Source organism: Herpailurus yagouaroundi, unplaced genomic scaffold, assembly GCF_014898765.1.
Source record: "Herpailurus yagouaroundi ecotype Mexico unplaced genomic scaffold, PumYag 216, whole genome shotgun sequence".
Lineage (NCBI taxonomy): Eukaryota > Metazoa > Chordata > Mammalia > Carnivora > Felidae > Herpailurus > Herpailurus yagouaroundi.
Genome location: NW_024412447.1, coordinates 9,003,353 through 9,017,418, shown reverse-complemented (window position 1 = coordinate 9,017,418; position 14,066 = coordinate 9,003,353). Strand labels below are relative to the sequence as shown.

The following is a 14,066-nucleotide window of genomic DNA, read 5'->3' as shown; positions in this document are numbered from 1 at the left end:
TCCTTCCTTCCTTCCTTCCTTCCTTCCTTCCTTCCTTCCTTCCTTCCAATACTTATTTTTGTAAGGGAGAGAGAGAATGAGAGGGAGAATCCCAAGCAGGGTCCACCCTGTCAGCACAGAGCCCTACGTGGGGCTGGGTCCCACAAATTGCAAGATCATGACCTGAGGTGAAATCAAGAGTCAGATGCTTAACCAACTGAGCCACCCAGGCACCCCAGACATTTCTTTATTTTTTAAAGGTAATTTTTAATACCCTATAATAAAAAGCCAAAACATGGTACAAAATATCCATTTTCTTTTGCTGTAATCAAGGTCACCTATTGGCTCAAGTGGGCTGTAAATTTTATACATCATTTGACATTTAATAATGAAATAGTGGGAGTGGGGCACCTGGCTGGCTCCGTTGTGGAGCATGTGACTCTTTTCTCAGGGTTGTGAGTTCAAGCCCCATGTTGGGTGTAGAGATTACTTTAAAAAAATCTTTAATAATGAAATAGTGAAAAGTTGCCCCCCCACCACCAAAATTCCCCCTTGACTTCACCCCCTGCACAAAAAATGTGCCAAATTCCAGCCCATCAGGATCTCTCGAGTCTGACTAAAGTCTGGCTGCAGAATTAAGCAGTAGAATCAGCAGCATGTGGATATGTGTGTCTGGCAAATTCCAGCTGCCCCACAATTTATGGCTGTTCTTATTCTCTATTACGTATCAGCTATTTTGTCTTCCCAGGGTGACAGGCAGAACGGAGAGTCCTATATATTTTAAAAGATTTTATTTTATTTTTTTAAGTAATCTCCACAGCCAACATGGGGCCTGAACCCGCAGCCCCGAGATCAAGAGTCACACACTCCACCTCCTGCGCCAGCCAGGGGCCCCAGGAAAGTCCTGTTTTTTAAGCACCTGCTGAATGTGTACTATAAACTAGTTGGGGAGATGAGCACATCAACCCTAACACTCATTCACATTGGAGTTGTTTATCTGAGCGCATCTCCCCCATGTACACACTGGGTGTTATTAACTCTAAAGTATCAGAGAGACAGTAAGGTGTACACAGAAGAAAAGGAACTGGAGTCCAGTAGAGCTGGGATTGAATCTTGGTTTGGCCTTGACTGGCTGTGTGACCTTGGGCACAACTTCTCCGACTGCTTGTTTGCTCATCTATAAAAATGGGGCCAATAATGCTTCTGTAGATAGGTATGAGGATGAGGGCACTTAGTCTAGTCCCGGCGTATGGTGAGTCAGTGATAAACGGTAGATTATTGTAGTTATTTTTATCACTTATGCAAATGTCCTAAAAAGTCACTTTTCCTTTAAAAAAAAATTTTTTTTTAACATTCATTTATTATTGAGAGACAGAGAGAGACAGAGCATGAGGATGGGAGGGGCAGAGAGAGGAGGAGACACAGAATCCGAAGCAGGTTCCAGGCTCTGAGCTGGCTGACGGCTCAGAGCCCGATGCGGGGCTGGAACTCACAAACCGCGAGATCATGACCTGAGCCGAAGGCGGTCGCTCAACCGACTTAGCCACCCAGGCACTCCAAAAGTCACTTCCCTTAAATGGTGTGTGCTTTTTTCTTAGGAGAGGGCAGGGGAGGGGAGGGGAGAGTAGTGGGAGTCAGGTTAACAAATACCCCTCCATCTCACTCGGTCCTGAGAGGTTATAGTTCCTTCCACAGATTTTAAAGTTTTGTTCTTACACATTCAGCTCCTCCATTGATCTAGAATTCATTTTTATGTGTGAAGTCGAAATCCAGTTTTTTTCCCCATATGGATAATGACTGTCATAGCTCCTTTTATTAAGTTGTCCATCTGTCCCCTCTGTCATGTGTCATATTTCACATATGCAAGTGGCTGTTGCTGGGCTCACTCATCTATTCCACTGCTGTTGTTTTTCTGTCCTAACAGCACCCCATTTAAATTACCATGGCTCTAGAATGTCTTCATAGCTGCAAAAGTGTGTCTTTCATATTGTTCTTTTTCTTCAAAAGACTTGATTTCTTTCAGGGTGCCCTGGCGGCTCCATTGGTTGAACGTCCGACTTCGGCTCAGGTCATGATCTCGCGGTCCATGAGTTCGAGCCCCGCATCAGGTTCTGTGCTGACAGCTCAGAGCCTGGAGCCTGCTTTGGATTCTGTCTCCTTCTCTCACACTCCTCCCCTGCTCATGCTCTGTATCTCTCTCTCTCGAAATAAATAATAAAAACAGTTAAAAATTTTTTAAAAAACGTCTTGATTTCTTTGGTCCTTAGCCCTTCCATATAAATTTTAGAATCAGTTTGTCAAGTTCTGTACACTGTACACACACACACACACACACACACACACGCGCGTGCGCGCGCACACACACACACACATACCTGTTGGGATTTTGATAGAGATTATCGATTAACTTTCGGAGAATTGATATCTTTATGATAAATGCGTTTCCCATTCACAAATATGGAATATCCCTCAGTGCATTTTGATATTCTTTGATGACTTTCAGTAAAGTTTCATAAAGTCATTCCTCAAAGATCTTGCACGATGGGGCGCCTGGGTGGCTCGGTCATTTAAGCGCCTGACTCTTTTTTTTTTTTTTTTTAATTTTTTTTCAATGTTTATTTATTTTTGGGACAGAGAGAGACAGAGCATGAACGGGGGAGGGGCAGAGAGAGAGGGAGACACAGAATCAGAAACAGGCTCCAGGCTCCGAGCCATCAGCCCAGAGCCCGACGCGGGGCTCGAACTCCCGGACCGCGAGATCGTGACCTGGCTGAAGTCGGACGCTTAACCGACTGCGCCACCCAGGCGCCCCTAAGCGCCTGACTCTTGATTTCAGCTCAGGTCATGATGTCACAGGTTGTGAGTTCAAGCCCCACATTGGGCTCTGTGCTAACAGTGCAGAGCCTGCTTGGGATTCTCTCTCTCTCCCTCTGTCTCTGCCCCTCCCTCACTGGTGCACGTGTGCACACACACACTCTCTCTCTCTCAAAATAAATTTTAAAAAAATTTCAAAAAAGATCTTGCACATTTTTTGTTGGTATGTTTTTTGCCTAGTAACCTCATATTTTATTTCAGCAATTGCTTTTGAGAACTAGTTAAAAGCCTTCTTCTGAAATTGGATCCCATTGACTTCTCTTTGCCTTGAATCTGATCTAGAGAGGGTTTATTTTTCACTTTTCATCTTGAAATCCTGTTTACCCTTTACCCTGATTTAGCAAATATGAACATTTTGCTGCGTACACTTCTCTGTATCCCTTTATATTTGTATGTGTATATATGTACAAAGACGTGTATACACACATGCACATGCGTGTATACACGCACATATATGTATACACATACAAGTGTATGCACACGCATACATATACATACATTTCCCCCAAAACCGGGCATCATCGCCTCACATCAGAAGGCACACGATGTCAGTTTATCCCACTAGTGGGACAATTTTTTTTCCCACTAATTGTTAGTTAACTTTGACAATGTGGCTAAAGTGGTGTCTGCCATATTTATTCACCATGAAGTAACCACTTACTCCTTTGTAATTAATACAGAATCTTAAGGGAAAAATTTTGAGACTGTGCAAAGCTTCCATCCACTGTTTTTTTTCCCCGTGTTGTTTTTATTGTGTCAAAATGTACATAAAATTTACCATTTGGGGGCACCTGGCTGGCTCAGTCAGTGGGGCATGCAACTCTTGATCTCGGGGTTGTAAGTTCGAGCCCCACATTGGGTACAGAGTTTACTTAAAAATAAAATCTTTCTAGGGGCGCCTGGGTGGCTCAGTGGGTTGAGCGCTCGATCAACACACTCGATCAGAGAGCTCGATCTCATGAAACCCATGAGATTATGATATGAGCTGAAATCAAGAGTCACCTGACCCACCCAGGCGCCCCACTGATGGTCATTTCTAAACTATCATTCTTCTTATGATTGTTAGTTGGCATTCTACGGTAAGGAAGTTACTTCCCTTTTCTGGAAAAATTTTCCCATGTATGTGTATTTATGGATCATCAGAATTGGATGCTCATGGATTCTTACTTTATTCGATGTGGAGTCCCCAGTTTGGCCAGTGGGATTCCCCTCTCCCCACCATTCAATTTGGCTTGTATCCTTTTTGAAATTTATTTTTAAATGCTTATTTCTTTTTGAGAGAGAGTGAGTGTGTGCATGCACAAGTGGGGGAGGGGTGGAGACAGAGAGGGACAGAGAACGAAGCAGGCTCTGTGATGACAGCAGCAAACCTGATGTGGGGCTCGAACTCACAAACCTCAAGATCATGATCTGAGCCGAAGTTGGATGCTCAACCAACTGAGCCACCCAGGCACCTCCTTGTTTGTGTCCTTTTGACAGGTCCTCATCATTTTGTGAGTTTTTGCCATAACAGGATATTCCAGATTGACCTTGTACTTTGCTGGCTCTAGTCCTGCAATCAGCCAATCTTTTAAGGAGCCCTAGGTCCCCCTGTTAGAGAGGAATTGTATTTAGAAACCAGTATCTGGGGGTGCCTGGGTGGCTTAGTGAAGTGTCCAGTTTGCGAATCTGAGCCCTGTGTTGGGCTCCGTTCTGACATCATGGAGCCTGCTTGGGATTCTCTCTCTCTGCCCCTCCCCTGCTTGCTCATGCCTGCACTCTCTCTCTCAAAAGAAATAAACACTTTTTTTTTTTTAAAGAAAAGAAACCAATATCTGGCCTCTACCATATTGTAAGGAAAATGCTCTGGGCTGGTGGCCTTGCCTTTGGTGAATTCTGGCCACCAGGTGGCAGCACTTCTCAGAAAAATGGGAAAGACTCCGAATCTGGACTGGCCACGCTCCCCGCTGGGAATGTTTTTGGTCCTCTTTCTGGAAAGGGAAAACACAACCTTATTACCACCTCATGTGCATAGACACTCCTCCAGCCTCACCTATCCCTCCCTCTCCTCCCAATACATGCCTCACACCCTCACCAATGTCTTCATGTCTTGTTTGTAAACTCTAAGCCCAACGTGGGGGGGGGGGGGCTCCAACCCATGACCCCAAAACCAAGAGTCACATGCTCCACTGAGGCAAGTGCCCTATGTCCTTCTATCCTGAAGCTTTCTAAAAGGGGTTAGCTCCAGGGCAGAGAGGGAGAGGGGACAGATCCCAGGCTTCAGGGAGGTCCTGATCTCTAGTCCCCAGCCCACCCCACCCTGTTTCCAGCACAATCCACAAACACAGCTGTGGGCAACAAGCGTGGAGAGGCCCCTCCCCCTGAGGGCTGCCACTCCTAAGACACAATGTCTCCGACTAGCTGTTCCTTGGGGCCTCGGGCTACAGCTGGCTCCCTCCCTCTGGGACTGGGTAGGTAAGTTAAAAAGAAAACTACAGGCCCAAAATGGCATCACTTGTGTTAAGGTAAGACTTATACCTAACCTACCTGCAGTTTCAACCCCTCAGAAAGGTAACCTTTAACCAGCCAACATAGGAATTTCCTGCACTAGTTTGAGTCCTAGGAACTTTACTGAAAGACCACCTTCCGTTCACCCTAGGAGGGCAACCTTGACTAAAACAATGAATTCTTTCATAATAATTTCCTTTATGTCACTCCCTATTTTTTTCAATTATATTTTCTTTAAAAAAAAAATATTTTTAATGTTTACTTCTTTTTTGGCGGGGGGAGGGGAAGGGGCAGAGAGAGAGGGAGCCACAGAATCCGAAGCAGCATCCAGGTTCTGAGCTGCCAGCTCAGAGCCCAACACAGGGCTCGAACCTAAAAACCGTGAGATCAAGACCTGAGCCGAAGTCGATGGCTCAACCGACTGAGCCACCCAGGCACCCCCTCCCTCTTTATTTTATTTTAAATTTTATTGGTTTTTGAAAGAGAGAGACAGAGCATGAGCCTCAGCACCTTCCATGGCCTCCCTTGCCCACACAGCAAAGTCTGGCATCTCAGCCAGACACTTTCAGGTCTCCGCCCCACCCACCTCCCCAGCCCCCACAACAGCCACTCTCCCTCCCAGGGATCCGAGGCTCTGGCAACTCTGAGCTCCTAGGCTTTTCTCCCAAGCCTCCCCTGCGCCCTCTCTTCACCTCTGTTCACCCAGCTGCCTCTGCCTGAACGGACCTCCCCTTCTATCACCCATAAAATTGGGTAAGAGCCCCTAAAATTACCTGGTCTTTTTTTTTTTTTTTTTTTCCTGGTCTCTTAATGATGCTTCCTGTTCTCTCACTTGGAATAAGCTCCCTGCCACACCCTGATCAGTTCTCCCGACCCTTCCAGCCATGAAGGCCTTTCTCCTGGTCTCCCCCATCGACCTGGGGCAGCTCTTAACTCCCTCGCAGGGCTGGCAAAAGGGTAGACACGTGGGCGTAGGGGCGGGGCAAGACGTGACTGAATAGGCTGCCAGCCCACGCTTCTCAGATTTAACTAGTATACAACTCACTTGGGAAGAGAGTAAAACACCAGATTCTGACTCGGTAGGTCTGGGGTGGGGCTGAGCAGCAGCAGTTCTAACAAGCTCCCAGGTGGTGCTGATGTTTCTAGATGGGGGACTAGCCCACTGATTGGTTGGGGAAGGGAAGCAGGTGGGAGCCCAGGTGCAAGTGGCATCATCTGGGGTATAAGACCACTGGGTGGTGGCTGTAGTTACCAGCGGGAGTGAGCGTAGGCGCCATGGGGCTGAGCTACGGGCTTTTCATCTGCTTTCTGCTTTGGGGAGGTACGGGGCTGTGCTATCCCCCAACCACCACCGAGGATAAGACCCACCCCTCGTTGCCATCAAGCCCCTCTGTGGTGGTAGAGTGTCGGCATGCCTGGCTGGTGGTCAACGTCAGCAAAAACCTTTTTGGTACTGGGAGGCTTGTGAGGCCTGCAGACCTCACCCTGGGTCCGGAGAACTGTGAGCCCCTGATCTCTGGGGACTCAGATGATATGGTCAGGTTTGAAGTCGAGCTGCACAAGTGTGGCAACAGCGTGCAGGTGAGACTTGGCCTTCTGGGCGGCGCTGGGGAGGGTGGATGCTGAGTGGATGTCCGGTGAGAGGTGGGGCTGGGCCAGATCCCTTTCATTGGGGGCAGGCCGAGGCCTGAAGCTGGGCATTGGTGACACCGGGCTGGGGTGGTTGAAAGCTCTTGCCTCTAGTGGCTGGAATCAGGTGGGGGTTGGGGGGCGGGGGGCAGTGGAGTCCAGAGGTGGCAGTGAACTTTGGTCCAGATAGGGCACCCCCCACTCTGATTCCTGAGGATTTGTGAACCACTGGAGAGCATCCAGGAGAGATGTGGCTGATTTGGGGGCTGTTCATGACCTGCAGGTGGCCCAGCATTTGCAGGAGCCCTAGGAACTTGTGGGGAAGAGGTAAAGCTCGAAGCAATCACAGGAGGGAAAAAAAAAAAAAACCCTAATGTTGGCCTCCCTCATTCATGTTTAATGCCTCGAAGCCTCGAACTAAAAGAGGGAGGGGGCGAAGGGCATCATAATCCCCTCTGTGTTGAAGATTTTACAGGCACAAACAGGGCAGTCCCAAGTGGGGGATAGGGAAGCTTAATGCGGGAGTCGGGTACAAACAAGGGAAGAGCTGAGTAATTCAGGCTACAAGGAGGGGCTTCCAACAAAGCAGGGCTGGACTGGACACAGGATCCCTAGCTGGTCCACAATTTTCTGGACGGACTTCCTGGTACCCCACTGAGAGCCATCTTCTCTGTCCTCGGCCCCTGCTCCCGCCCACCAGGTCTCAGCTTGGCAAGGGTGGGTACAAGCTCAGCACCTGGAGCCCTCCTGGGACTCTGATCTTAGGTGCACCCCACCCCCACCCCACCAGGGGTTGCCCCAAGGCCTTCTGGCACTTGCTTCCCCGGGGAGAGGGGAGAGAGCCCAGAGAACTGCGGGAGTTATTTGAGGAATTACTCTAGTTGAGTAACCCTCAATCTTTGAGCATTGGAATCACCTGGGGAGCATTTAAAAATTCTGATTCCCACCGCCTATGCTAAATCAGACCCCAGAAGTGGGAGCCAGACATCAGGATCTTTAAGGTCCCCAGGTGAGGCCGGTGAGCACAATCTGGCCACGCCTTTCTCCTGGGGAGTGTCTTCCAATCTTGCCGGACAATCACCTATGACCAGGACCTGTGCTGTCTCCCAGGGCCATGATTGCTTTAACGCTCTGAACTTCTGAACAAGGGGACCCACAAATTATGCAGCTGGTCCATTTGGGGCCCTCACTAATAGCAAGCTAGGACTCTCCCCTGAAGATTGAGCTGTTAGGGGCCAGGCAGCCTCACTGTCCCCTTCTGGGTGGCCCACTGGAAGGTGCAGATTTCCCCAGTAGCACCTGCCTGGCTCTTCCTGCCTCAGGCAATCCCTGAACAGTTTCCCCTTCTGTGAAATGGGTGTGAGAATAAGTCCGAAGAGGACGGGCAACTTGACTGTCCACTGCTGTGGCAACAAGTTAAAGTTCCTGGTACTTTCTGGCTTCTTCCGGGGGGCTTTTTGGTCCCAGACCTCAGCACCCCCCGAAGGAAGCTGTGGGGATGGGGGTGGCAGCCTGAGCGGGAGCCCGTGCCCGACACTCCTGGTCACTGGGCACTGCTTAGTGCCAGACATGGAGCTGATCCAGACCCCCTACGGGGGTGTCAGGAGTCAAGTCTGAAAAAACGGAGTTTCCAAGGTGGTACATGTTCAGGCTTTCCCATGCGTCTGCGGTAGGTGAACTTTGGGTCCAGGGCCTGTGGTCCCTCCATCCCCAGTGGGCTGCCCCTCCCTATACCCTCACATGGGTTGGCAAACCTAGGGCAGGTGATGCCGGTAGGGTCAACCCCCCCCCCTCGCTGCAGGTGACCAAAGATGCCCTGGTGTATAGCACCTTCCTGCTCCACAACCCCCGCCCCGTGGGAAACCTGTCCATCCTGAGGACCAACCGCGCGGAAGTTCCCATCGAGTGCCGCTACCCCAGGTCAGTGTGGGTTGGGGCCTGTCGCGGCCCCTCGGCGAGCACGTCGGCCTCCCGGCAGCATGACTGCGATAAGGCGGAGGTACTTAAGCCGTGGTCCCTGCTCCCTTTCCCAGCTGGGAGTGGGGAGCCCGTGGAGTCTCCTCTGAGCCTCCGGAATGCATCTGGGCCACAGCTGCCTCTCGGTGGAAGCTGCAGGGCTGCCCAGCCCAGGCCTTGGAGTTCAGAGAGTAAAGTGAGAAGTTCTAGGTTCCTGTGATCCCTGCTTGCCCTTTGCCCAAGTCTTCCCCCAGTACCCGAGTGCAGGTGGCGGGAGCCCCTCAAGCCTTAGCCCTAAGGATGTGCCTGTGAACTTGGGCACGGAGGCATGAGGAGAGGGCAACTAGGCTCATAACAACAAGGCCACGATGGGGAGTCCTATGTGGCTGAGTCGAGTGCAGAGTGCATAGGCTTTAATCCTGCCCCTCCATCTGGGAGGAGGTCAGGAAGGTCTGTGCTGCTACCATAAGGGCAGGGGAGATGAGCCATGGCATAGGCCTGGGGAGGAGTCAAGGTAGAAGCTCCCAGAACAAGATCCTGGGAGGGTACATAAAGGGGCAGGTGGGGGTGAGACCCTCTGGGCAGGGCCACACACGCACACCAGGGAGGGCAGCGTGTCACTAATAGAGGCTGTAGCCCAGGGCCCCTTCAATAAGGGAAGGGGGACAGATAGGTTCTAAAGGCCCAACAGATCCAGAGAAGGTGCTCAGGCTGGCACCTTAGCAGGCACCCCCTGTCCCCCCAACCGCTGCTGCCACCGTGAACCTAACTGAATGGCAAGGATGGTCTCTGAACCCGGAAGGTCCTCTGGCCGGTGGTACAGGAGGCAGATGGAGTCAGGGAGACCAGCTGAGATGGGATGGAGGGAGTCCTGACCTGTGGCAGCAGGGGTGGAGGGGCGGGCTGGAGAGAGCTCAGCGCCTGACCGGGTAGGGTAGGGGAGATGGAGGAGCCAAGGGCAGGAAGGCTAGCTGCCCCCTCTCTCACTAGAGAGGCCAAAGCCCTCCTCGGACCACAGCTGTCTTGCTCCAGAAGGTCTCTGCCTGGGACAGACCTGAGAATGTTGGCCTGCCTGGCCCCACGGAGGTGGGCAGTGCAGGGGGCCTGCCACAGGCTGGGGTGCTCGGACTTCCAGATGCCCGAGGCCTGGTTCTCAGATGACCTAGCCTCTTCCGTGAGTCTTGGTGGGGTGACTCCCACTGCTTCCGAGGACCTTCCCGTCCTGGTCTAGGCTCAGACGGTCTCCGTGGCTTCTCAAGGACCGGAGGCCTAGCTGTATTTCTCTCTGAAGGACTGCACTAGATCTCAGCTCAAGAACGCTGAGGGGTGCAGGGAGGGAGGGCTGCCTCAGACCCAAAACCTGAGCCCCGATAAGCCCAGCTGGGTCTAAGGGCCAGACTCCTCACTCAGGTGTATCCCATTTTCGTGCCTCCGCCTGGGTCATGGCCGGAGGGCGGGGCCCACTCGCAGGTGTCAAGTTTGGGAGGGTCAAGGGGCAGGCTCAGACTTCAAGTGTCGGTTCAGCTGCCTTGGATTAGCTGCCTGGCTGGGCCACAGCTGAAGACTGGTGAGGCAGAAATGCGCGCGCGCACACACACACGCCTCCTCCCCCACCACCCCGCACTGAAGACTCCCCTGAAGCCAGATGGGGTGAGCTCAGGACAGGTGTGGGCAACTGCTCTTCTCCGTAGGCACAGCAACGTGAGCAGCGAGGCCATCCTGCCCACCTGGGTGCCCTTCAGGACCACAATGCTCTCAGAGGAGAAGCTGGCTTTCTCTCTGCGCCTGATGGAGGGTGAGCACAGGGGGATGGCGGAGGGGGGCTGCAGGGAGAGCTCTGGCGGTCTCTCACCCCTGGCTGTGCCTTTCAGAGGACTGGGGCTCCGAGAAGCAGTCCCCCACTTTCCAGTTGGGAGACCTAGCCCACCTCCAGGCCGAAGTCCACACCGGCCGCCACATACCACTGCGACTGTTTGTGGACTACTGTGTGGCCACGCTGACACCAGACCAGAACGCCTCCCCTCATCACACCATCGTGGACTTCCACGGGTGAGGGCTGGGCCACCTCTGGGGGAGCCCTTGTAACATGACCTTTACCGCCTTAGCGCCTGACTCCGTTGTCTCCTCCTTCTCTTCAAAGCTGTCTTGTGGATGGTCTCTCTGATGCCTCTTCTGCCTTCAAAGCCCCCAGACCCAGGCCAGAGACTCTCCAGTTCACAGTAGACACGTTCCACTTTGCTAATGACCCCAGAAACATGGTAATAGCCTTTAAAAAAAATCACTTTGGGGTACCTGGCTGGCTCAGTTGGTAAAGCATGCAACTCTGATCCCAGGGTTGGGTGTTAAAGCCCCACATTCTGAAGTTTGGAACAGCTGGTCAGGAAGTGATGAAAAATCCCTGTTACCGACTGACTCTATATTAACCCCCTGGACAGGTCACCTAATACCATATATTTTCACTTAATTGGGGTGGGGGCCTGGCATTACTTCTTGAACATGGTTATGGAAACCTTCATAGAATTTTATGGCAAATACCTACACACCTACCATCTTAGAGCTCTATTAGACTGGTAGGTGAACGTGAGTAAAGTACTATCTGGTTTTACTTGGAAATCCTCAAAAGCTACTTAAGCTCCTTAGAGGACTCTAAGCAGCCGGGTTTGCAAGCCACTGAACCCGAGGCTCCTATGGCCGGGGGGGGGGGGGGTGGGCATTAAGGGGTGAGCACAGTGAATTTGTAGAAGATGATACTGAAGCTACCTGCCCCCACCCCCCGCAGTTCTGTTGAACAGGAAGTTTGATACAGACTGGCAGGTAGCAGGACGGGTATGAATTGAAGACCTGTCCTATTGGTGACATGTCCTAAAGCTGATGGTAGGTCCTGGGGTGGGGGATAAAGGAGAGCAGACTGAGAAAGGGTCCCGGTCCCCAGATCAGTGACCTTGTAGGTCCTAGGGTAGAGGAGCCCAGTTGGGGTTGGGAATGCCGTTAACCTCAGAGGCGGTCTGGTGGAGGGGAGGGGGAGAAGTTTTCATACGGGGGGTGGTTCTCAGCGCAGGAGCCACCAGAGCTGGGATCTGTATCTTGTGGGGGGGAGGAGGCAGGGCAGGTGCCAGAGGACAATGCTGAAGAATGAAAGGTAGCCTGAGTTCTGGGAGCGTTCCCCTCAAAGGTAGATAGGATGGTTTGGCCGCCTGTGGCCACGGCAGGGGCGGGTGTAAACCCTTATTTACGAGGATCAGGGAACCATTCTACGGTCACGGGCCCCAGTTAACATCAAAAAAATGTCCTGGGAGGGAGCTGAGGATAAAAGCAGTACTTCTCTGAAATAAAGGATTCTAAGGGACTCTGAAGCCCTTCTCTGCTGGGGCAGATACAAGGCCAGTGGCCAGAAGTGCCTCCCGGCTCATTGGAGTTTCTGGAGTGGCCTCCTTGCTGGTGTGCTCAGCCACTAGGTGGTGGCCAAGGCTGTGGCTTTGCGAAAGGCTTCAGAGAGAAGGTGGTAGAACTTCTATGCCCTTGTGGGGTTGGCTGGGGGTGTGAAGTGCACTACCTAGAGTATGAAAGGGACCTCTGCCTGGAGATCCCTCTGCCAAATGGGCTGGGGCTGACCTGAGCCCCAGTTTTGTCAAAATTTCCCCTGCCCCAGGTGGCAGGGTAAGCCATCGGACAGGGTTGGGGAAAGACGGCAGGGAATAAAGCTGGTGGGTTTTAGTCCTAGGGTCTGGTCTGCCACTCCCTCCAAAATCTTGGGCAAGTTCACCTCTGACCTTCCATCTGTGAAATGGAACTGAGGGTTAAGAGTTAAAGAATTGGCTTCCTGAAGTCACTGGTAGAGCCTAGACCTCCACCCTGTAACTGCTGCTCTTCTAGATCTATATCACCTGCCATCTGAAAGTCACTCCAGCTAGCCGAGTCCCGGACCAGCTAAACAAAGCCTGTTCCTTCATCAAGTCTTCTAACAGGTGAGGCAACAGGTTTAGACGTGGCTGGGGTAGAAAGCCTGCCCGGCTTCCCTGGTGTGTAGGTCATCAGCAAGCTGCTTCCTGCTGGCAACCTAGCCGTCCAATCTTTTCGTCTTCCTCTGCTCAGGTGGTTCCCAGTAGAAGGCCCTGCTGACATCTGTAACTGTTGTAACAAAGGTAGCTGTGGCCTTCCGGGCCGCTCCTGGAGGCTGTCCCACCTAGACAGACCGTGGCACAAGATGGCTTCCCGAAATCGCAGGCATGGTATGGCTTAGGACTGCTGCGGGGCTACGGCTCTCCCCTCAGTATAGGGTAACTGCCTTACTGCAGAGGGACATTCCTCCTCTGTCCCCCATTCAAGGCTGCTCACCTCTGGGGCAATGCTGTTCGTGGCCTTCCTAACATAGAAGCCTTGGGGTTAATAGGGGGCTCTAAACCCCCATACCAGTGTCAGCCGGGGGGGTTCTGAGTAGGGCATAATGACAATTGTGGGGTGATAATGCAGCTGTTAGAATAAAACCTAGTTCAGTGTACTGGAACAGAGCAAAACCCTTTATCTGACCCCGGGTGTCCTGTATCTTTCAGTGACCGAAGAAGCGGATATCACCGTGGGGCCTCTGATCTTCCTGGGAAAGGCTGCCGATCATGGTGTGGAGGGGTCGACCTCGCCTCACACATCTGTGATGGTGGGCATAGGCCTGGCCACGGTGTTGTCCCTGACTCTGGCTACCATTGTCCTGGGTCTCGCCAGGAGGCATCACACTGCTTCCCGCCCTATGATCTGCCCTGTGTCTGCTTCCCAATAAAAGAAAAAAATGAGCTTTTTGGGTATAGCACAGTGATGTCAGATAGGGGTGAGCTGGGGAGGGGGGCGACGGTAAAACAGTGTCATGTGCTCAAAGGAGACCAACCCAACAAGGACTGTTGTACTAGTGTGGGGGTGATCTACCAGTGGAGAGGGCGGACTGATTTGTGAGGGCAAGCCTGCATTTTCCTGGCTTTGGGCAACGTGGCCTTCCTGGGGCAGGAGTTGGGGTGGGGGGTAGGGGCTCATCTTCCCTGGTGACAGTAATCCCATGCCTCCCAGGAGGCCAGGGTGTAAGCTGTTGGAGGCCAGGCCTCCTCCTGGGCTAGCAAAGGGTTTGTGTCTCTGGACCCCATGCATCTGAATTGGGT

At 52.0% G+C, this 14,066-nt stretch overlaps 1 protein-coding gene across 1 annotated transcript; it reads left to right on the top strand.

Moving 5' to 3' along the window:
* The first annotated feature begins 6,498 nt into the window (after positions 1 to 6,498).
* ZP3 (zona pellucida glycoprotein 3) lies at positions 6,499 to 13,710 on the top strand. Its single transcript, XM_040456088.1, has 8 exons — positions 6,499 to 6,921; positions 8,771 to 8,889; positions 10,617 to 10,720; positions 10,797 to 10,974; positions 11,066 to 11,183; positions 12,799 to 12,890; positions 13,018 to 13,154; positions 13,476 to 13,710. Exons 1-8 carry the CDS (start codon positions 6,616 to 6,618, stop codon positions 13,694 to 13,696), a joined length of 1,275 nt encoding a protein of 424 aa, XP_040312022.1. The 5' UTR covers positions 6,499 to 6,615; the 3' UTR covers positions 13,697 to 13,710.
* Positions 13,711 to 14,066: the final 356 nt, after the last annotated feature.

What these genes read in the sequence shown, in the direction of transcription:
- ZP3 (XM_040456088.1), top strand. Translation starts at nt 6,616, where the DNA reads ATGGGGCTGAGCTACGGGCTTTTCATCTGCTTTCTGCTTTGGGGAGGT. An exon ending in ACCATCGTGGACTTCCACGG is followed by an intron (nt 10,975 to 11,065) that starts GTGAGGGCTGGG and finishes TTCTCTTCAAAG; the next exon opens with CTGTCTTGTGGATGGTCTCT. An exon ending in CTAATGACCCCAGAAACATG is followed by an intron (nt 11,184 to 12,798) that starts GTAATAGCCTTT and finishes CTGCTCTTCTAG; the next exon opens with ATCTATATCACCTGCCATCT.